General features: G+C 37.7%; 1 protein-coding gene across 1 annotated transcript; it reads left to right on the top strand.

The window, feature by feature from the left end:
- The first annotated feature begins 9258 nt into the window (after positions 1 to 9258).
- LOC127423802 (uncharacterized) lies at positions 9259 to 20460 on the top strand. Its single transcript, XM_051668419.1, has 13 exons — positions 9259 to 9274; positions 9505 to 9575; positions 14433 to 14495; positions 16235 to 16315; positions 16469 to 16540; positions 16654 to 16713; positions 17533 to 17613; positions 17739 to 17804; positions 18419 to 18505; positions 18661 to 18699; positions 19410 to 19484; positions 19587 to 19619; positions 19760 to 20460. Exons 2-13 carry the CDS (start codon positions 9524 to 9526, stop codon positions 19813 to 19815), a joined length of 765 nt encoding a protein of 254 aa, XP_051524379.1. The 5' UTR covers positions 9259 to 9274; positions 9505 to 9523; the 3' UTR covers positions 19816 to 20460.
- The last annotated feature ends 4895 nt before the right edge of the window (positions 20461 to 25355 follow it).

Below are 25355 nucleotides of genomic sequence, written 5' to 3'. Positions count from 1 at the left end.
CCCAAAAATGAAAATTCTCCCATCATTTATTCACCCTCATGCCATCCCAGATGTGTATGACTTTCTTTCTTCTGCAGAACACAAATTATGATTTTTAGAAGAATATTTCAACTATGTAAGTCCATACAATGCAAGTGAATGGGTGCCAGAATTTTGACGCTCATAAAAGCACATAAAGGCATCATTAAAATAATCCATACAACTCCAGTGTTTTAATCCATATATTTAGAAGTGATATAATAGGTGTGGGTGAGAAACAAAATTTAAGTCCTTTTTTGCTTTCTTCTTCCTGCCCAGTAGAGGGTGGTATGCATGAAGAATTTGAATCACCAAAAACACAAGAAGAAAAATGTGAAAGTGATCTGTTTCTCACCCACACCAATCATATTGCTTCTGAAGATACTGATTTAACCATTGGAGTCATATAGATTACTATTATGCTGACTTATGTGATATTTGGAGCTTAACATTTTTGGTACCCATTCATTGTATGGACCAAAAGAGCTGAGAAATTCTTCTAAAAATCTTCATTTGAGTTCAGCAGATAAAAGAAAGTCATACACATCTGGGATGGCTTGAGGCTGAGTAAATGATGAGTGTGTGGGGGTACTTGTGTGGAGCCAAACATTGCTATTAGCAAATGATCAGTCATATTTAAACACATATTATGTACGTACTGTAAATGCAAATGTGTGCAAAGGTTTTTGCACTTCAGCCTATGATAGGTTGTGTATATCTCCCTAACATACAGTAATGAGTTGCCATGAGTGCAACATTATTCCTCTGCCATTATTATTCAGATTACAAGAGAATGTTTATCGTAACAAATACGTATCTCAGCCAGTTAACTTAAAGGGATGGTTCACCCATAAATTAAAATTTTGAAAATGAACTCAACCTGATGTTGTTCCAAACCTGTTTGACGTGTGGAATACAAAATGAGATGTTCGGCAGAATGTTGGGGACTGACAGCCTAAGTCACCATTCACTTTCATTGTTTGTTTTTTTCTTTCAATGAAAATGAAAGGTGACTGAGGCTAACATTCTGCCTAACACCTACTTTAGTGTTTCAAGTAAAAAAAAATTAAAAAAAAATCATTCAGGTTTAGAACAACATGAGGGTGAGTTTTATGGGTGAACTATCTCCGCAATTTAAAAACAGAACAATTCTACTACTGATCAAACGAAACTGAGCACAAGCAAGTTTCAAATAGTTATCATAGTATCTTGAACAGTCATCTTTAGTAAGATCATCTACATCTGATCTGCCGGCTTTGAGTTAAAGTCATTGAGCGCAGCCTCTTTCTATCTTAATCGAGCTTGTAATTGGTTGATTCTCTCATCCTTGACCAACTGGTCAAAATCAAATGTAAGACTCTCAACCTTTGGCAGCACTGCAGTCTGTAAACACTCATCCTCATCCTCGTGTGTCTCTCGTTCTCCATCAGCTTCCACTGGCTGTTCTAACTCTCTAGATGTGTGGGGGCTTAAGGACTGTTGGAGGCTCTTGGGCTGGGAATCAGATATTTCCACAGAGGCATTCTGATTGTACTTTTGATCCTCGGGAGGTTGGGGTGGGCTAATCTGTAAACAGGAATCTGCGGTTGTCCCATCCGTCTGTAATTCAAAAGCAAAATTTATGGTTATTATCTGCTGTTGCAGTGGTCTTGCTTTTCATCTTGCAATATCAAAACATTAAAGCTAACATTAAATCAAACATTATAGCTAAAGTGTGTAACTTTTTCGGTGTTAAAATACTTTGTCCTATACCAGTTTAATATGCAGAGCCAAAGATGAGTAAGCCATTCGTAGGTTAATTTTCTCAAGAACTGAAAAAATTCCTGTTTATTTTTTTTTAGCTCTCCAGCCTAACACAATGACATTGGCTCAACCAAAGCCAGGAGTCTGGGGCGGGACTATCTGATTGTTCGATCATCAGCAGAGGGGGGTGCAGTGTTGGGTATAACGCGTTACAAAAAGTTATTGAAATCTAATTACATTTTGAGGTAACACAGTAATGTAACGCGTTACTTTAAAAGTAATCTGATTACAGCTGCAGACATGAATAAAATTACGTTACTTGGATTACACATTTTTTGCTAAGACAATAATATTAATTAACTCAAATGCATTTTAAAATGTATTTCGTTCCTATGTTGGTACTTTTGTGTTGCTGTGTCAGCTAATGAGCATGCGCTCTAACAAACCACCGTGGCATAGAGCAATGTTTCCCAACCATTGTGCCGCGAAAGATTGTCAGGTGTGCCATGGAAAATTACCAAATTTCACAAAATAAATAAATGCATAAATAAAAAATAATCAGGGGTCGGACTCCCGCTTGATTGATTACAGCAGTAGTCAGTCGCATTCTTGGCAACCGCAGTCCAACCGAGGCAGATCGCTTGATTGGTTACAGCTACGGCCAATCACGTGCTTGGCCACAGCAGCGTGTGCACAATGAATCTGTGTCTGACAGAAATGGAGCTTGATCTCTGAAGAAGAGACACTGTGAAACTTCTCATTTGTAAACAAGCTGAATGACCTGGTACATGCATCGACCCTCTGAATGAGAGGGGCATGTTGTTTGTTCACTTCGGGATCTTTTGTCTTTGTTGTTCATCAAGGAGAGAAAAGGGTGGAAGAGTTATGATAAATGTGTTAAAGTGAGTGATGTTTTTACACGTTAAGGGTCTTTCACATGACTCGCGTCAGCGCTGCAGAATACACTGAAATCTATTAAATGATGCCACTTTACACCAAAGTTTTTTTCACACATGTTTTTGCTTCACAAATAATGTATTTGAGAGTACAAAGCAACAAGAAATATTTAAAAACTCGCCAAATTTGCGAAGAGATATTGAATGTTCTTTTAATTAAACATTACCTTATTGTTTCCAAGTATTAGAGACCCCAGTTATTGAACTAATTTAAATTTAGCCTACCAAGAAAACGCTAAAACCTTAACAATAAACAAGTCATTTTATTACTTTCTCTCTCTCTCTCTCTCTCTCTCTCTTCCAAATACGTTTTCAGTGTTTATTGTGCACATCTCCCTCTTTCTTGCGTAGCAAGCACGTAAAATTGCCCCTCTGTGACGCTTTCTGCAATTCTTGTCATGTGGATGGCAATGCGGTTGAACGAAGCGTTGACGCCTCGACTCAGCTCCTGTGAAATGCGCTTTACAATGATGAGAAAACATTATTGAAACTCATTAATGATTTTCTGATAAAAGTCATGCTCAGCAGTTTAAATCTGTAGTAAAATGATACCATAGATCTGCTTTGTGTTTATAATTCTTTAAAAAATCTGCTGAAGTCAGTAGATTTGTAGCCATGCAAGTTTTAATGAAGGAGAAGAACGTTTTTAAAACTCACTATTATTAGACTATTACTGTTGTCTTTTTGGATGAAAAATAATGCTCAAACTGAAGGAATGCGTAAAGGAATAGTTCACCCAAAAATGAAAATTTGCTGATCATTTACTCACCCTCAGTCCATCCAAGATGTATCTGAGTTTCTTTCTTCATCAAAACAGAATTTAAGACTTTTAGGATTTCATTTCAGGTCTCCTCCTCTAAACAATGCAAGTGAATGTCCTCCATTTTTTGACGGTCCAAAATGCATATTTAGGGTGCATCAAAATAATCCACACGACTCCAGTCGACAAATAAAGTTCTTCTGAACCCAAACGGTTGATTATTTTTAGAACAACAATACTTCTATACTTTTTAACTACAAATGTTCACTTCCGTACATCTCTGTGACGTGCGCTCATGAGAGGGATGACGTAAGCTCGGTGGTAAGGTCATGCGTCACGTGGAGGAGGAGTCAGGAAGCGCGTCATTGTTTACATTGTTTTTTATATTATTATTTGGAAATTATTTTTTATTTTTATTTTATATTGTTTTTAAATTGTTTTGGACTGTTTTGGTTTGTGAACGGCACAAGTTTCTCTTGTAAACAATGATGCGCTTCCTGACTCCTCCTCCACGTGACGCGTGACCTTACCAACGAGCTTATGTCGTCCCTCTCATGAGGGCAGGTCACTGAGATGTACAGAAGCAAACAAAAAAGTATATAAGTATTGTTTTGTTTCTAAAAATAATCAAAAATAGTACAGAGCAGGTGGCACAGTTGTAAATACCTATAAAACTGAGATCTGGGAATCGCAAAATGTTGAACCAAATTTTCAAAAGATCTCAACACTCCACTCTCATATAGGTCACCGAGCGTATTAATCTCCCTCACAATCCACTCTGACCAGCAGAAAGGGGGCTTATTAATACATAATTTTGGGTTCTGCCATATGCTCAAGGCAATATTTAAATTAATGTCCAAATTAAACACTCTGGACACTTTTGTCCATACCGAGTGCAAATGCGAGGTAACAGGGTGTAACTTAACTTCTCTGATTAGTTTGATAGAAAGGCTTTGCAATGGCGAAATGGGGCAATAACTTCCTGTTCAATACAAAACCAGGGAGGGGCACTCTCAGGTGGAAGTGACCAACGAGCCAAATGTCTGAGACCGAATGCATAATAATAAAACAAAATCTTTGGTAGGCCTAGCCCACCTTTGTCAACTGGCCTATGTAACTTATTTAAATGTAATCTGGGACGTTTACCATTCCAAATGAAGGACTTCACCATGCTATCAAATTGCTTGAAATAAGAGAGGGGGACATCTACAGGGAGAGATTGTAGCAGGTAGTTAAATTTTGGAATACCATTCATTTTAATAACATTAACCTTCCCAATCATAGATACATTTAATGAAGCCCACCTGCCCACATCGCTTGAAAACCTTTTTATTAAGGGGTCAAAATTAATTAAATCAGACAAATTTGCTGGGAATAAAATGCCCAAATACTTAATGCCCTGTCTGGGCCTCTGGAAGGCACCCGGCTGAAAAGCCGTTACTGGGCAGTACGCTGTCAGAGCCAAAGGTTTTGATTTAGACCAATTGACTCCTGAGAACTTAGAAAAGGAATTATTAAGTCTGTGGAGGCAAGGCATAGATCTAGAAGGGTCGGAGATGAATAATAAAATATCATCTGCGTAAAGCAAAAGCTTATGCGCCACACCTCCCGCCATCTCCCTGGAAAATCCTTATCGCAGCTGCTAATGGTTCCAGGGCAAGACAGAACAATAATGGAGAAAGAGGGCAACCATGACGGGTGCCCGTATCCAGAGTAAAATAATCTGAAATTAATCCTTATGTTTGTATCGCCGCTAACGTGTGTCTATAAAGTAAATGAATCCATCCAATAAACATACTCCCAAACCCGTACATTTCCATAATCTTAAAAACGAAATCCCATTCTACCATATTAAAAGCCTTTTCGGCGTCAAGTGAGATGGCAGTGACCAGAGTCTGATCATTCGCTACTGACCACATGATATTGATGAAACACCTAATGTTATCAGAAGAGCTGCGGCCCCGAATGAACCCCACCTGATCTATATGTATAAGAGATGTCATAAATTAATCGATTAGCCAAAATTTTTGACAATATTTGAACATCTAGCTGGATCAGGGAAATTGGATGGTAACTCTGCACCGCTTGGATCTTTGTCCTTTTTAAGAATCAGACTGATCTGTGCTTGCATCATGGTTGGCAGAAGCTTTCCATTCTTTAATGATTCCGTATAAACTTCTAGCAAAAGTGGAGCCAGATCTGTAGCTTAAGATCTAAAAAATGCAGCGGCAAAGCCATCTGGCCCCAGAGCCTTGCCTATAGGCAAGGCCTTAATTACCTTGCCAAACTGCTCCAAGATTATCTCAGAATCAAGAGAATGGTTTTGCTCAGTCGTCAGTTTAGGAAGTTCTAAAAGTTCCACAAAATTTCTAATATCTTCATCAGTAGATGAAGACGTGGAACTATAGCGATCAAGAGAATTCTAGGTAAAAATGTCACCACCAGCAGATTTCACTGAGGGAATGATGGAAAAAGACTCCCTCTGCTTTATATATCTAGCCAAAAGCTTCCCTGCTTTGTCCCCCAACTCAAACTATAACCCTGCCCTGTCTTGCCCTGAATAGCCAAAACTCCACCTTCTGTGACAAAATAGTATTATATCTGTATTTCAATCGGGTCAATTCCCTGAGGCCATCAGATGACATTCGGCACTTCAGCTCTGCCTTGGCACTTTTAATATTCCCTCTCGTGCTTTGGATTTTTTGATGGATGAGGCATACTGTATGATCCAACCCCTAAGAACTGCCTTAAGTGCCTCCCATGCCACGCCTACAGAGGATACTGAGGACCAGTTGGTCTACATATCAACATTGATTTCAGCCTTTAACATTTGTTGGAAATCAGGATTTTGCAAAAGGGATACATTAAAGTGCCAACTATGTTATTTCTTTTTGTCCATATGTGGCAACACCTCTAAACACACCAGGGCATGATCTGAGATTAAGATGCTTCCAATTGAGCAATCAACAACAGATGAAATGAGGGACTTAGATATATATATATAAAAAACTCTATTCTAGTATAAATCTTATGGACTGATGAAAAGAATGTATAGTCCCTACCCGATGGGTTCAAAAGTCTCCAAATATCTGTAAGACCAAGATTTTTACACATCCTGTGAAGCGTCAACGTTGCTCTAGGGGGCTTGCACACTTTTGCTTCACTATGATCAAGGACTGAGTCCATCATGAGGGGTGCCAGCAGCTTGCAACATCCCTTCAAGATCTATAAAAAAACCCTGATCATCAGCGTTAGGTGCGTAAATATTAGCCAAATCCAACCTTTGCCCTTGAATTTCTGCTAAAACAATAATTCCTAATTTATCTTTACTCTGTTTGAGACATTTGAATTGTAGATGTTTACTTATCAATGTAATGACTCCCCTGCTCTTTCTTGCACCAGCACTAAAGAAAACATGCCCACCCCATATCTTCCCAAATGTTTCAGCTTCCTGTGGGGAAAGATGCATTTCTTGAAGAAACACTATCATATTTCTTTCGTTTATGATGGTTTCGTTTCTTTTTATGGGGTCCCCCAACCAATTCACATTTCACGTGGAGAGAGACAATCCACTCATATTAACATTTGACATTTTGACATATTAGAAAAAATAGATTGTGTGTCAAAAACAAAATGATAAAGACTACATTCCAACATTAGTGCAATAATCAAACCCCGAACTTCCCCCAGAACAGAACAAACAGAAAAAAGAAAAACGTGCGCATTAACCCCGCGCACAATAGCGCCAACCGGTGTCCATCCCTCTAAACTCAAACAATCCATGTACGCCTTTGCCATTGGATTGCTCAAGTCCGGTGTTTCTGTACAGATTTTGTGAGACAAAATTACATACCAAAAGAAAATCTATAAAACAAACTCCAGCCAATAGGCAGAATAAACACAAAGAATTTGTAGATTCATCCGCATAACTGTCCCGAAGGTGTGTTCCTCCACAAAACAACTCCAGCCTCTAGCGGAACCTGCACACACAAAAAACAAATTAAAAAAACGTTCTGTTTCCTTGGACAGTCAGACGAATGTTCAGTGAGCCGGCTGTTACATGAGTGCAGCAGATGACTTAATCCTTCCAATGTCCTGCAAAAAATACTCCACAAAACAAACTCCAGCCAGTAGGAGGTACAAGCACAAAGAATGTGCAGATTCATCCATAAACTGTCCCGAAGGAGTGTTACTACACAAAACAAACTCCAGCCGCTAGACGGAACCAGCACAAAAAAAAAAAAAAAAAGGCGCCCAGTTTCCTCGAACAGTCAAGTGAATATTCAGTGAGTCAGGTCCACTTGGCTGTAAAGTGAGCACCACACAATGACTTACTCCATTGACTTTATGAAGGACAATGCTTGTTGGGGACAAGTAAATACTTTGCGGTCATCCTTAGCATCTATTTTCAATCTGGCCGGGAACACCCATATAAAAGCGACCCTCCGTCAATGCAAGAGTTTCTTGAAGGAGTGTTATTCCACAAAACAAACTCTAGCTGCTAGGCAGAACCAACACAAAAAGAAACAAAATAGGCGCTCAGCTTCCTCGGTCAGTCAAGTGAATGTTTAGTGAGTCAGGCTTACTTGGCTGCAACGTGAGAATCACACCATGACTTACTCATTCCATTGACTTAATGAAGGACAATGCATGCTGTGGGCATGTAAATATTTTTTTATCCTTAGTATCTATTCTCAATTTGGCCAGGAACATCAGTGCAAAAGCAAACTTCTGTTGATGTAAGAGTTTCTTGCATTCCTTGAATCGTTCCAGTTTCTATCTTATCGAATTCGCAAAGACTGGGAACAAGAAAATGTTGTGGTTCTTCCAAGAAAGCCTTCCTTTGCTCCTCACCTCGCGTAACACGAGATCTTTATCGGATGATCTCAGAAATTTGGCCAGAATTGATCGGGGCCTGTCTCCCTCAGCGGATCTCTGAGCCAGAACCCTGTGAGCTCACTCACTCCAGATAATCTATCCGTTTCTCAACATTTGACACTCTTGTAACCACCTCAGTGAATTTCATCTCCATGGCAGTGATCGATCGACGTATTACAGCAAGATCCTCCAAGTCAGCAATGACCATCTTCAGCATTGCCGTCATGCTCAGAAGTTGACTCTGAATCTTTTCCCGGGCTCGAGGCCTCCGGAGGGGCTTCAGCTTGAGCACGTAAGTGTCTTTTAATGTCTCCAGAGCCCGAGGATTTTGAATTCTTTAAAATGTTGTCTTCCTAGTACAGTTATGAATCAGGGTGTATCGAATCTCACCGGTTTATGACATTAAAAAGTATTAAAACCAGCAAAGTACGCAGAGCTCGCCATTCACACGTCCAACCCTCGCATGACGTCACGTGACCCCGACCCTCCTTTTCTTTAAAAAAAGCAAAAATTACAGTGAGACACTTACAATGGAAGTAAATTGGGGCCACTTTTTGGAGGGTTTTAAGGCAGAAATGTGAAGCTTGTAATTTTATAAAAGCACTTACATTAATTCTTCTGTTAAAACTTGTGTATTATTTGAGCTGTAAAGTTGTTAAGAACATAATATTTACAGTCATTTTAGGGTTTTGGCTGCATCTTCAAGGTAACAAATTTTACACTTGCTTTTGTTTTACAAGTGTCATGAAGTTACAGAATACAGGTAGGTTTCTATTTTAGAAAAGAGAAAGGAAAAGTATCCTAAACAGTCACGTCTCAAGAAGTAAACTAATGAAATCATGTGACAAGATATGAAATGAAAGAAAAAGTAACATTTTACAGCAGAGTGGGATTTTGCAGCAAGACTACTGCTGAACAGGTAAGCTTTACCTTTCATCTGTCAGTGATTTAATCAACAGCAGGAAACTATAGATTTTTATTTTTTTGGAAGCAGTAAAAATTCACAAAGTTTAAAAGTTTTGTCAAGTGTAAAATATGATACATCAGAATGTTAATTGGATCAGAATGTTACACGTTGTTGCAGTTTATTCCTCATTTCCAATCGTCTGTTTCCCTGTGTGTTTGGTTTTTTTTTATCTATAAATACAGTATACTTGCAGAAGACTTTATGTGTTTCAGCATGTCCAAAACACAGTTTGTCATCCTTCTTGTTCTCCCAGGTAATATAATTACACTCTTGGGTAAACCAATTTTGTTTCATGTATGTTATAGTTGCCTTTCCTTTAAATAAATGTTTAACATTGACAATGCATGTTGTTATCGCAGTGAAGATAAAGTAAAAAGATAAAAAAAAACAAAAACAAAAACGGACAGATCACAAATGTAGAAGATCCAGTTGTACCTGTTCTCATTCCCTAAGCATCAAATTTTGACACTTGTGCAGAAGCCGTCCGTGTCTGCATGATGACGCCAAAGGTGCCCCTGTCCTCTCATTGAAGGTTATGTACATAACCACGGTTCCCTGAGATGAAGGGAACGAGACATTGCATTTATAAACGCATATGGGGAGTGCCCTTTTACACGACCTAGTTATAACCTCTCTACAATAACGGCAATATTCTAATATTGGCTATGGGGTTTGAGCCCCGCCTGTTTTGGTGCAAAACTTTCCGCTATAAAAACAGGTGCACAAACACCATATCCTCAGAATTTCTGACTGAGAGCAAGGAGCGCATCGCTCATACCTCAAGAACTCTGAGTCTTGTAGTGCGGCTAGCATTTTCAATGTCTCGTTCCCTTCGTCTCAGGGAACCAAGGTTACGTACATAACCGAGACATTCCCTTACGACTCAGTACACTTGACATTGTGTTTGTTAACGCATATGGGGAACATGGTTAGGCGTGGTTAGGACCTTAGGCACAAAGCTTTTTCTGGGTTTGACAGTGACTCCTGAAAAGACCGGGGCCAAACCAGACATGAATTGTCGATTGATAGTGCATGTAAGTCACAACCCGTTTTACTGAGGCCTGAGCCAGCAGTAGTGCGGTCTTAACGGAGAGCATGTGCAAATCAACAGAGTCCAAAGGTTGGAAGGGGGGCCCTGCGAGAGCTTAGGACTAAAGTTAAGTCTCAAGTATGGACTGTAGCCAGCTGAGGTGGGTTTAATCGTCTTGCTCCTTTAAGGAACTTTGATTAAATCATGCTTGCCTATAGAGGCGCTGGCTTCATGTGCATGATACGCAGATATAGTTGCCAAATACACTGAGGGTTGACGAGGTGAGTCCTGTGTCTAATCGCTCTTGAAGAAATATGAGAATTTCATGTATAGGGCAGTTTACTGGGTCTTTGCCATGTGAGAGACACTAATCAGTGAACACCTTCCATTTTAGCATATAGATGCGTCTCGTGGACGGCGCTCTGGCCTGTAAAATAGTGTTCATGACTGAAGCGTCAGTTCTGGTGCATCTAGCGCGCTCCATTCAGGGGCCACACATGCAGGTTCCACATCTGGGGCTGGGGATGCCAGATTGTGTCTTGTGCCTAAGAGAGTAGATCCCTCCTCAGTGGTATTTCCCATGGCGAGCTGTACAGCATCTCTATCATTTCTGGAAACCATGGCTCGTTGGGCCATTTCGGCACAACTAATAGAATCGTTTCCTTGTCCTCTCTGACTTTACATATGACAGAGTGAATCAGGCATACTGGGGGAAATGCATATTTGCATTTCGCTGGCCATTTGTGTGCAATGTCGCCCGCTCCCAGCGGGGCTTGGGACTTCGAGTACCAGAGGGGACAGTGGGTATTCTACACTGAGGCAAATAGATTGATTTCTGCTTTGCCGAATATTTCCCAAATCCTCAATACAGTTTGAGGATGAAGTCTCCTGAATTCCACTTTGGCGGTTTATATATGCCACAACTGTCATGTGTCTGAGCGAACCAAGACATGACAGTTTGCTATTTCTGACTGAAAAGCCTTTAAAGCTAGAAATATAGCCGATAGCTCCAGGCGTCGCATGACAACTTGCCCCAGCGTGACACCATGCTGGTAAAATGCTGTAGATGTCCATGGTGCTAAAGCAGCTAAACAGCGGCGGGATATAGTGACGCGCATGTGCCCTTGGTGCCAAGCATGTCGTGGCACACAGTGCTTCAGCCAGCACTGAAGAGGTCTCCTGTGTAAGAGACCTAATGGAATGAAGGATGCCGCCATAAATCCCAATGCTTTGAAACAGCTTCAGTGGAAGTGTTCTCCCCAGTTTGAACTTAGACAGACATTGTAGAATGGCCTGAACACGCTTGCTCGTGAGGTGCGCGCGCCCGCTTGTGGAGTCAAGGCGGACTCCCAAAAAGGAGAGGTTTTTTTGGCTGGGGGAGAGCGTGCTCTTTGCCCAGTTCACATTGTGGCCCAAGCTGTTTAGATGCTGAAGCAGTAAGTCTCTGTGCTGGCATAACAGAGCCTTTGATAGTCCGTCAGCATCTGTAATCGCAATCACACAAGCCCTTCAACATATCTGCTTTCCAGACCTGTATTTTTTGCTGGTATTTTTACTTTGGAATAAAATCAAGTAACATGCCAGATTTGTGCCAGTAAATTGGCATACAGTAATAACTTCCCCGATGTTACAACCAAATCTGCAATAAGAAGATGGCAGAGTTGAGTTTACTTCCCAGTTCACATCAATAAATCGGTATGTTAAAGTTTAAATGATCATTGTGCTGCACTTATAAAAAGTGAGAATCTAACGCTTCTCTAGTCGTTCTGGACATTTTTACAGTGTTTTAAAACCTTTTACACACAATTTTTTAATTAGCCTACATTTTACACAATTTTACATTTAAAATTATTTTATTAAATCAAATTCTAAAACAAAATTTTTTAAATACACGTTATGAAATATATATATTTAAATGGTTTGAAATAAACCAGTACAACAACCTGGATTTTTAAATAAAACTGAAGTGTGTATTGTTTGGACATTTTATTCAGTGTACAAAAGGTAGTGATCAGTTACTGTACATTATAAAATAAACTCATTCAAGAACTCATGACAGACAATTTCAATGTATGTTAAATGGTGCTTTTAAGATTATTTTCGGTAGTTCTGTGAAATACAGGCGCATCTACTCAAGCTTCCCTCAAATGTATCTCATGGGATTGAAGCATCGCGCTTTGGTATGTGCATACAGGCCCTGATTTAATTTTAGAATGGACCTTTAATAGTAAATGTCATTCATGCTATTATAAATAGTGCAAAGAACGCTTTGCAGTGAGCTGTTTATTATGAGATTTAACTTTACCTCCGGTATTTACATTTACATTTATTCATTTGGCAGACGTTTTTATCCAAAGCGACTTACAAAAGAGGAAAACATAAGCGAATTATCTTAAGGAGACAGTGGTACGAAAAGTGCCATATTACAAAGTTTCACTGGCATCAGAATAGTATTCAAAACAGATTAAAGTGCAACAAGATTTTTTTTGTTTGTTTGTTTGTTTTTTTATTATTATTTTTTTTTTTTAATTTTTTTTTTTTTTAGTGACTGGTTAAGTGCTCATGGAAAAGATGTGTTTTTAGTCGTTTTTTTTTTTTTTTTTTTTTTTTTTTGAAGATATGAGTTTGGAATCGATTCCATCGATTTCAAAACCAGGAATCGGAGTCGATTCCCAAATTTCTGGAATCGAACATCCCTACCCGGAATGTAACAGGTCACTTCAGCAGTGCAGGATGTGTACAGAGAGATTAAATAGACAGATAAACAACAAATTAAATATTAACCACTGTGAATAAATGTTGCTGATTTCAAATGAAGTTAAAATCATACCCCAACATATGTCACGATGACAAAATTCTACCCCAACCTATAGGCTAATTAAACGATGCTAAAATTCTAAAGCCCATCGCGTCAATCAGGTGACGTCAAAGGTTTCTCGTTGAAAAGAACACACGTGCCGGATGCACTTCCTCGTACCTTTTAAAGAATATAATGCTGTGCTCAGAGCCATTCCTTCTGGCCTAATTCAACTCGTGAAGAGTCACTTAATGTTTGGTAAGGGAGACACAACAGAGTCTGCTTTGATGTTAGATGGAATATTTCAACAAGAAGTGTAATAATAAGCATATTCGCCAAATTTTCCAACGTAGAAACCACATTGTCCCTAAAGGTAAGTTTCATTGGGCATCCTTTATTGAGTGTATAGAGTGGAGAAAGCATGGTTGCTACCTCATAAATTGCATCCCCAATAAGACTAAAGAAATTCATTTTAAGATTCTGCATAAAATATATCCTGTGAATCTCACCGTGTCCAAATATACAGATGTTGACAGCACCTGCTCATTTTGTGGATGTGAAGATGAAACATTAATCCATTTATTTTTTCAGTATGAAATAACTCAGAAATTTTAGTATGATTTATATTCCCATACAGTTAAGCCCCCTGATACTACCAATTCCTTTCTTTTAAAAGATATCATTTGCTACTATAGCAACACTTCTAATGATTCAGTGGAATATATGGTAAATCTTTTTATTTTGCATGGAAAGTTTTTCATCCATAAACAAAAAATGTTCTAACTCGCAGCCTACTCTCTCACATGTTTTAATAGAAATTGATGCATTTCTCAAATATCTTCAATTGACTATATATTATATATATATATATATATATATATATATATATATATATGTGTGTATATTATTATTATTATTATTTTTTTTTTTTTTTTTTTGTGTATGTCTGTATTTGTTTTGTGTTCCCTTACTTGGTTACTGTTAAATTTTGTACAAGTGCTAACTACTTTTATCTGTAGTTGTTTATACAATTTATTGTTGTTCAATAAAAATAAAAAAAATTTAAAAAGTTAAAAAAAGTAAAAAAAAATAAATAAATAAAAACACTTGCCGGATGTGTCGTGAAACTGACACCAGAGGGCGCTCTTGGTGTCTTGTTGTTATTATAGTTGAGGATGTAAACGTACATAAATGAGAATGACTCCTGTTAATAGACCTATAAAACACATATTTTATTTATTTTCTCTTCTCTTTTTTTATTTTTTATTTTTATTTTTTTTTAGCTCTAGTCTCTGTTGCTGAAGGGATTAAGATTGAATTCCCAGGAATTGCTCCAAAAATATCTGGTAATCAAGAGTTTATGACACTGCAATAGGTAAGGGATGGGCAAGGAGGAGGCGGGAACTGGCAGAACAGTCAACGTAAACTTTAATGTCATAAATGAACACACACGAACACACACACAGCAGTGTGTCTCACTCTCTCCCGAACTGGCATCTCCATCTCCCCTTTATCTCTCTCTTCCACTGATTAGCTGACTCAGCGCCGCTGTGCACCCTCAGGGCCCGGCCACACACTCCTCCTCCTCGTCACAGACACTGAAATGTTTCGCAGTAACACTATTCTTCACAGTAACTTCTACTGTTGAGTGTTGTGTGACACACCAAAGTGAGATCTAACAGCCAAATATTATTGGAAGTTACCTCATTATGATCAGAAAAAGTGTATTTGTCTTCATTAATAGCCCAGTTCACACATGCAACCAGGTACGTTACAGGAAAACCATTGGGTTGCCTTTACTGGTAAATGTACCACATGTGCTGTTCACATGTACCATCAGTATGGAAATTTATAGGTAATGATACAACTTCTCATTAAGGGAAATTGCCAGAGCAAAATTTACCAGTATTTTCAAAAAAGTCATGTTTACACGACATCTAACCTGAGATTTTCAGGTAATTTTCTGGAAAAGGCTGTATGTTTGAAAGGAGCTATTATCAAAAAATAAAAACATATACACTGGCAGCCAAAAGTTTGGAATAATGTACAGATTTTGCTGTTTCAGAAGGAAATTGGTACTTTAATTCACCGAAGTGGCATTCAGCTGATCACAAGTATAGTCAGGACATTACTGATGTAAAAAACAGCACCATCACTGTTTGAAAAAAGTTATTTTTGATCAAATCTAGACAGGCCCCATTTCCAGCGGCCATCACTCCAACACCTTATCCTTGAGTAATCATGCTAAATTGCTAATTTGGTACTAGAAATTTGCCACAGTATGCAATAGACTGGCATGTCTTAAGGTCAATATTAGGTCAAAAATGACAAAAAAGAAACCGCTTTCTCTAGAATCTCTTCAGTCAATCATTGTTTTGAGGAATGAAGGCTATACAATGCATGAAATTGCCAAAAAACTGAAGATTTCATTTCAAGCTGACAGCTTCATTGAATTCTACCCACTCAACACCAGTTTCATGTTCAACAGTAAAGAGAAGACTCAGGGGTGCAGGCCTTATGGGAAGAATTGCAAAGAAAAAGCCACTTTTGAAACAGAAAAAGAAAAAGAAAAGGTTAGAGTGGGCAAAGAAACACAGACATTGGACAACAGATAATTGGAAAATAGTGTTTTGGATTTTAACCCCATTGAGCTTTTGTGGGATCAGCTAGACAGCAAGGTGTGTGAGAAGTGCCCAACAAGACAGCCACATCTATGGCAAGTGCTACAGGAAGCGTGGGGTGAAATGTCACCTGAGTATCTGGACAAACTGACAGCTAGAATGCCAAGGATCTGCAAAGCTGTCATTGCTGCACATGGAGGATTTTTTGATTAGAACTCTTTGAAGTAGTTTAAGAAGTTCTGAACATTGTTTTCAAATTGTAATAGTAATTTTTCACATTATTAATGTCCTGACTATACATTGTTAACAGCTGAATGCCACTTTGGTGAATAAAAGTGCCAATTTCTTTTCATAAGAGCAAAATCTGTACATTATTCCAAACATTTGGCCGCCAGTGTATATACATGTTTTATGTATTTAGAATGCAAATTCTGGTTTTCTTTAAAAACGTTTGCTTTTGGCAGGCTGCATTAATGTCAAGTGCGCCATGGAGATAAACAAATGTACAAATGATCATGGGACAGATTTAACAGTCAAACTCAAAGGTAATACAATAAATAAAATGTTTATGATTTGGCATTTTGCATCTGCAGTGGCACATATAACTATTTATTTATTTATTTCAATTTTATTTTCCATTTCTGTAATTGTATTATTATTGTTTATGTGGTTATTTATTTTTATTACCAAACATACAGGTTGCATTGCAAGTAGATGTAAACAGGCTATGAGCTCATGTATGGAATGGATTATTCAAGCAGTTTTGAGTAGTAAGACAATTTCCAGCATATAATTTCTGTCTCCTCTCTCTCTTCCTCCTTTTATATGGGTATCATAAATGGTAAATATTTTACTAATTTAACATATGTTTTCTAATCCCTAGTACAACAAGCATCTTTAGCCCACATTCCAGAGCAATTCAGTTCCCTCAAGACTCTTACCTGTATGTAACACCATATTTACTTTTATTTGTTTAAACATCCCATTCAATAAAAGAGCTCAAAGGACAATGGGTCTTATTCGCTAATCGTGTATATGCACATATTTGTGTGTAAAACCTGTGTGCGAAATTAAATTTAGAACTCAAACCACTTGTACGCAATAAGCGCACTACCATGCTACTAATACTATTTCTTACGTATATACAGTATGTAGATACATTAACATCACAATGAGGGAATGAACAAATTTATGTGCTTACAAATCTGCATGTGCAAATGAATCCAGTGGATATTTTGCACAATAACCTTTTCTGTTTAAATAACACATTAAGCAATTTTAAGTGAATGAGATCCATAGCTTTTGAAAAGAAAATGAATAAAACAAAATTAGCCCTTAAAGCTGAAGTATGTAATTTCTGCAACACTAGCGCCACCGAATGGAATTGCAAAATTAAACAATGTTTTCAAAACAGCTTTATGAATATGCTTCCCATCTGCCATTGGTCAATCAAACAGATAGTCCCATCATTGTTTGAGTAATGTTGTTGGGGCGGGTTTAGACGAGTCGTTCAAAACAAACACAGGAATTTTTATAGCGCCACAGAGACACAGTGATTACAGGTTTCGAGAAAAATAACATATGAATGGCTTGCTTACAGTTGTCCCTGCATATTAAGCTGGTTTAGAAGAAAGTATTTTAACACTGAAAAAGCTACATACTTCCGCTTTAACAGCATCAAGTTTTATATTTTACACATAGCTTGATGGCATGTCATAACATGTAAAAATACTGCTAATCTGTTTGTCTTATAAATTCACAGACCTCATGAAGACTTTTGGAATAAATTCATATCTTCATTGCTGGCAACATTCAGACCTTCAGAAATCCTCACAGATAACTGGTACATTACTTGTAACACCATAACATTTTCCTCCAAAGCTTATAAGAGCTCTGATAACTTTGATTTCTGTGAAGAAGGGAAACCACTTATTGCCTTGCTTTATGATTTTTTTTTTTTTCCTTTAGAATGTCTCATTGAAAAAGCACAGCCTTATGTAACTTCTGCCATAAAGCCATTCTTCAGGAAACCAGGTTCTCAGTTCACACATCTGTTGCATGATCTTTAATTATGCAGAGTATTGATATATCTTTCAAATTGACCTTCTGTGTTGAAATTTCTGTGTTAAAATTAAGCAATAAGGCATTGCAGGCAGTGCTATATTTTTTCACAATATAAAATGGAATGGAAACCATTTTGTAAAAGTAATAGCCGAATAGCACTATTACTTTTAATAAATTGTCTCAAATTTCCATTAAAACATTGTTTTAAAACGTATTAAGCTCCTTTTGTCCACTAGAAGAAACAATCTCTGACCATAAAATAATGCTGCAAAAAAAAAAAAAAAAAAAAAAAAAAAACATCTGCAATGCTGTGCGGTGATATGGTGAACAGATGTTTTGTATCATACAGTAGTTGTTACTATATCCTGAGTTTTAGCACTGCTGGAACATTTTATTTACCAGTCATCAGCTAAGATGGGAACTATTCCATTTTTATAATGTTTTTAAGTTGGTAGTGAGACATCATCCATCATCCACTGTGAAAGAATACAATAAAATAGCTTTCATCACAAAAAAAAATTAGGTTACTATTTACATTGATTTTAAGTTGTATAATAATTTTCCTTGTCTCTATGTTGATTAAGATTTTGTATCATGTTGGTTATCCCAAGTACTAAGAAGATATTTTAGCTGCTATGACTTCATTGGTGAAGAATACTTTTCTTCAGTTCGTGAGTGCTCTTTATAACATTTACTGTTTCTGAGATGATATGATACTATTACAATGACTTCATCTTTAGCTACATCCTTAAAAGTATAGTTGCATACTTTTAATCTAGTTTTAAGTATATTTTAAATATTTTAATTTACTACTTTTTATTGACAGAACAAAAGTTTGAACAAATGACTGAAACACATTTTCCAGGTAAGCTTTTTCAATTGTAATTCCTTTATTTACTTTGAGCAAAAGGAATATTCCACTTAAACAGAACTACGTGCTATCAACAGCATTTGAGGCAAACTGTCATTTACTACAGATAATAATTTCAACAGCTTGTCCATCAGAGTGTATTAACGAATAAGAAATGTGTTTACAGTAATGCACTTACAATGGAAGCCCAGCTGGCAAGCGGGCAGTACTACAAATAAATGTTTAAAACAAGCAAACATCACTATACTATAACCATAACAATAAAACTTGAGCAGTAAATGTGTTAGTTTGATACCATTATCATAGATTCACTTACCAGTCCTGTCTGTGCAAAGGGATAGGCAATTCAATCTTTCAACTCATGTCAGGGCTAGCTAAAAAAGTAGGCCCTGGCTACTTTCACTTTTACACATGAAATGACAAATATTTTTACTAAATAATCCCTGTAAATGCTGTATCAAAAATGTAATCTTCACATTTCTGCTTAGAAATCCTCCAGAACACTTGCCTGCTTACGGTTTCCATAAGTCTAAGCTATTTTTTGTGGCATTCATTTAGTGTTTACTACACACCAATATACTAATAACTACCAAAAATCAGCTTCCTTTTAAATCTGGAGTATTCTTTAAAGCAAATCTGATGGTTTAAGAATGAGGTCTTTAATAGCTAATTAATTTCTCACTATAATGTATGTTTTTTTACAGAATTTGCTCTCTGTATGATGAACCTTGCAAAGTACTGGAATGATGGGTGTGGAGAAATGTACACACACATTTATGGTAGCCTACAGACGTTTAGTTTTGTATGCAGGTATATAGGAGGGATGATACAAAATATCAGATTAACTATTTTTTTTTATTTTTTTATCTTCATTCACCAAGGTTTGACACCGACCGAGCAGACAAAATATAAAGGTAAACTTATTGAAACACTTATGCTTATGTGAATATTTAGACCCAGAAACAAATATATGATAGCATAGTTTATACCATATCAAGCTGTCTGCATGTTAGCCCACATTGGGCCTTTTCTAAATTCTAACCTTTCCTTTCAGACCTGATAACCTGTGTCATTGACAATATGATAACAGCTACAGCGGCTTGCAATTGAACATAAAGGAACTCAGAGACCAGATTCATTAAAGATTTATGATTAATTCCATGTCGACATCCCTGTACATTTATATCTGCTGAAATCTTCTCCTTTTTTATTTTTGACCTGTGGAATATCTAATGGAGAGTTCTGGCAAACTTGCCATAAATTCGCCACTCATTATTTTCACATGTAAATGAGCTTTGCGGCAAACTTTTCATCGCCACCAAACTTCTGGCAAACATTTGCAGCGAATCGCAAGCTCATTTGCATGTGAAATAATGAGTTGGAAATCTGAGGCAAATTTTTTGTTAGAGTGTGATTTTTAAAAATTGGTGAGGATTTCTTCAAAAGCCTATTTCTGTGGGGTTTTAAAGTAAATGTTAATACAACAAGTGGTAGCCTATGGTATTTTCTATGTATGTTACGTATGTTATGTTGCTTACATGTTATACACTATATAATATATGATATATAATTAATAGATCATTTATACAACATGTATTCATTTATATAGACTATATGTGAAATAACACAAATAAATATGTACTTACACAGTATACAGTATGTGCTGTATATACTGTACATCTACATGTGTGTGTATATAGTTATAGTATGCTGTGTATGTCAAGTTTAAATATGGCAACAATGTACTGAGTCAAGCTAATTTTGAATGCAACAGTAGTTTACTAAAATCTCATGAGAAATCATTTCAAATCACATTAATGTAACTCAGCAAACCAGCAACACGATACACATAACATGTTATTTTACAAGGCTGAACAGGCCTACTTTTGTTGTTACTAATATATATATATATATATACACATACACACACACACACACTGATCAGCCACAACATTAAAACCACTGACAGGTGAAGTGAATAACATCGATTATCTTGTTACAGTGGCACCTGTCAAGGGGTGGAATATATTAGGCAGCAAGTGAACAGTAATTTCTTGAATTTCATGTGTTGGAAGCAGGAAAAATGGGCAAGCTTAAGGATCTGAGTGACTTTGACAAGGGACAAATTGTGCTGACTAGATGACAGGGTCAGAGCATCTCCAAAACAGCAGGTCTTGTGGGGTGTTCCCAGTATGCAGTGGTTAGTACCTACCAAAAGAGGTCCAAGGATGGACATTGGATGGATGTTGAACATGCGACAAGGTCATGGGTGTCCAAGCCTCACTGATGCATTTGGGGAGCGAAGGCTAGCCCATCTGGTCCAATCCCACAGAAGAGCTCCTGTTGCACAAATTGCTGAAAACCTAATGCTGGCCATGATAGAAAGGTGTCATAACACACAGTGTATTGCAGCTTGCTGTGTATGGGGCTGTGAAGCCGCAGACCGGTCAGAGTGCCCATGCTGACCCCTGTCCACCACCGAAAGCGCCTATAATGGGCACATGAGCATCAGAACTGGACCATGGAGCAATGGAAGAAAGTGGCCTGGTCTGATGAATCATGATTTCTTTTAGATCATGTTGACAGCCGGGTGCGTGTGCATTGTTTACCTTGGGAAGAGATGGCAGGAGGATGCACCATGAGAAGAAGGCAGGCCGGCAGAGGCAGTGTGATGCTCTGGGCAATGTTCTGCTGGGAAACCTTGGGTCCAGGCATTCATCCACATATGTTACTTTGACACATACCAACAACTAAAGATTGTTGCAGACCACGTACACATCTTCATGGCAATAGTATTCCCTGATGGCAGTGGCCTCTTTCAGGAATGGTTTGAGAAACATGACAAAGTGTTCAAGGTGTTGACTTGGACTCCAAATTCCCCAGATCTCAATCTGATTGAGTATCTATGGGATGTGCTGGACCAACCAATAGACGCCTGACATGTCCTCAGCTGACAGCTTCATTGAATTCTTCCCACTCAACACCAGTTTCATGTACAACAGTAAAGAGAAGATTTAGGGGTGCAGGCCTTATGGGAAGAATTGCACAGAAAAAGCCACTTTTGAAACAGAAAAAAAAAAAAGAAAATGTTAGAGTGGACAAAGAAATAGACATTGGACAACAGATAATTGGAAAAGAGCATTATGGATCTTAATCCCATTGAGCTTTTGTGGGATCAGCTAGACTGTAAGGTGCGTGAGAAGTGCCCGACAAAGCCACATCTATGGCAAGTGCTACAGGAAGCGTGAGGTGAAATGTCACCTGAGTATCTGGACAAACTGACAGCTAGAATGCCAAGGATCTGCAAAGCTGTCATTGCTGCACGTGGAGGATTTATTGATTAGAACTCTGTAGTTTAAGAAGTTCTGAAAAAAAAAAAAATCTAATTGTAATAGTAATTTTTCATGTTATTAATGTCCTGACTATACATTGTGATCAGCTGAATGCCACTTTGGTGAATAAAAGTACCAATTTCTTTCCATAAGAGCAAAATCTGTACATTATTCCAAACTTTTGGCCGCCAGTGTATATATTATACACACATAGTATATATATATACACACACACACACACAGGTGCTGGTCATATAATTAGAATATCATCAAAAAGTTGATTTATTTCACTAATTCCATTCAAAAAGTGAAACTTGTATATTATATTCATTCATTACACACAGACTGATATATTTCAAATGTTTATTTCTTTTAATTTTGATGATTATAACTGACAACTAAGGAAAATCCCAAATTCAGTATCTCAGAAAATTAGAATATTACTTAAGACCAATACAAAGAAAGGATTTTTAGAAATCTTGGCCAACTGAAAAGTATGAACATGAAAAGTATGAGCATGTACAGCACTCAATACTTAGTTGGGGCTCCTTTTGCCTGAATTACTGCAGCAATGCGGCGTGGCATGGAGTCGATCAGTCTGTGGCACTGCTCAGGTGTTATGAGAGCCCAGGTTGCTCTGATAGTGGCCTTCAGCTCTTCTGCATTGTTGGGTCTGGCATATCGCATCTTCCTCTTCACAATACCCCATAGATTTTGTATGGGGTTAAGGTCAGGCGAGTTTGCTGGCCAATTAAGAACAGGGATACCATGGTCCTTAAACCAGATACTGGTTGCTTTGGCACTGTGTGCAGGTGCCAAGTCCTGTTGGAAAATGAAATCTGCATCTCCATAAAGTTGGTCAGCAGCAGGAAGCATGAAGTGCTCTAAAACTTCCTGGTATACGGCTGCGTTGACCTCAGAAAACACAGTGGACCAACACCAGCAGATGACATGGCACCCCAAACCATCACTGACTGTGGAAACTTTACACTGGACCTCAAGCAACGTGGATTGTGTGCCTCTCCTCTCTTCCTCCAGACTCTGGGACCCTGATTTCCAAAGGAAATGCAAAATTTACTTTCATCAGAGAACATAACTTTGGACCACTCAGCAGCAGTCCAGTCCTTTTTGTCTTTAGCCCAGGCGAGACGCTTCAGAAGCTGTCTGTTGTTCAAGAGTGGCTTGACACAAGGAATGCGACAGCTGAAACCCATGTCTTGCATACGTCTGTGCGTAGTGGTTCTCCCCCACATTTTTGAATGGGTTTTGTTTCACAATCCTCTCCAGGGTGCGGTTATCCCTATTGCTTGTACACTTTTTTCTACCACATCTTTTCCTTCCCTTCGCCTCTCTATTAATGCACTTGGACACAGAGCTCTGTGAACAGCCAGCCTCTTTTGCAATGACCTTTTGTGTCTTGCCCTCCTTGTGCAACGTGTCAATGGTCATCTTTTGGACAACTGTCAAGTCAGCAGTCTTCCCCATGATTGTGTAGCATACAGAACTAGACTGAGAGACCATTTAAAGGCCTTTGAAGGTGTTTTGAGTTAATTAAATGATTAGAGTGTGGCACCAGGTGTCTTCAATATTGAACCTTTTCACAATATTCTAATTTTCTGAGATACTGAATTTGGGATTTTCCTTAGTTGTCAGTTATAATCATCAAAATTAAAAGAAATAAACATTTGAAATATATCAATCTGTGTGTAATGAATGAATATAATATACAAGTTTCACTTTTTGAATGGAATTAGTGAAATAAATCAACTTTTTGATGATATTCTAATTATATGACCAGCACCTGTATATATATATATATATATATATATATATATATATATATATATATATATATATATATATATATATATATTTTTTTTTTTTTTTTTTTTTTTTTCATTTTGATAAGATCTCAAAATGCAATATTTAATAAAAGAGGTGTAGTAACTAAATGCTTTATACATCTGTATCTTCAAATCACAGAGGGAAACATTACAGATGCACCTCACAGTTTGCATGCAAGTCAATTAGGCTATCATATGATTTGAAGAGATTTGAAGGACTTTTCTCCTTTCTATGGTTAATTAACTACACTTGACAAAGCAAAGATTTTTTTTATACATTGAAGAACACCAACAAAAGGAAAACCAGAAAACAAAACAGTGCTTTGTAATCGCAATCAGCCACGATTCATTTATTCTGCGAGCCAAAGTGTAACGGGATACAGAGATAAGGTGAGTAGGAATATTCTTGGTCAGGCTTAAATATGAATCTGCAACCAGTGGTGTAGTAGTGACTGAAGAGGTGGGCATACTGTGAATTTATCGAGGATTGCGTCAAAAACTAATATTCTTATTGGTAGATTTGCTGAGTTGAACTGTCAATTCTGCCCATGCCTTCAGTTCAGCACTCCCGTCTCCCGCTGCTCCGTGCACGGTTTTGAGAGAATCTCTGTACACAATTCACTCAACGGTGCTGACGCATTACCTCAACATAATTAAAAGTTACCTGTCAAAAGCCTCCTCGCTGTTCTGGTGGCCATACATACGTATCATCACTCATTTTAGGTGGGCATACGCAAAATCATTTGAAAGATAGGTGGGCATACGGCGTATGCATGCGTATGCCCTCGACTACACTACTGTCTGCAACAAATAGTTTGGAATTACTATTTGATATATAGCCCACAACAGACATTTCCTGAATTTTATTAACTTTTCCTATATGATATTTGAAAAAATCTGACTAAAATGTCTTAACGTTTCTCAGATTATGTGTTTGTTTTTCTGTTTTTCTCAATGCACCAAGTGTGTCTACTACGCACCTGCCCGCAATCACCCAGGTGCAGTGTTGGGTGTAACACGTTACTGTAATCTGATTACATTTTGCGTTAACGAAGTAATGTACGGTGTTACTTTAAAATTTTAGCAATCTGAATACAGTTACAGACATGAGTAAAATTACATTACTTGGATTACACATTTATTGCTAAAACAATAATATTAAGTAGAATGCATTTTAAAATGTTTTACATTCCTATGTTGGTACTGTTATGTGTTGCTGTGTCAGCTAATGAGCATGTGCTCTAACAAACCACCATGGCATTGAGGACATGTATCGAGGCGGTGGCAGATGTGTGAACTGTGTTACTATGGACGCAGTAGAATGTAGTTGTTTATTCAAATTGAAAACGAAAGTGAAGCGTTTCAAATTTTCATGCATTCACAAGGGTATGTTTACACGACAGTGATGTACTAAAAACGGTAAAGTTTCGCATACAGACGACAACGTTGTCAAAACGATCCCCGTTCACATGGA

Source organism: Myxocyprinus asiaticus, chromosome 33 (assembly GCF_019703515.2).
Source record: "Myxocyprinus asiaticus isolate MX2 ecotype Aquarium Trade chromosome 33, UBuf_Myxa_2, whole genome shotgun sequence".
Classification (NCBI taxonomy): domain Eukaryota; kingdom Metazoa; phylum Chordata; class Actinopteri; order Cypriniformes; family Catostomidae; genus Myxocyprinus; species Myxocyprinus asiaticus.
The sequence above is the reverse complement of the archived record's forward strand: the minus strand, read 5'-3'. Positions and strand labels throughout refer to the sequence as shown.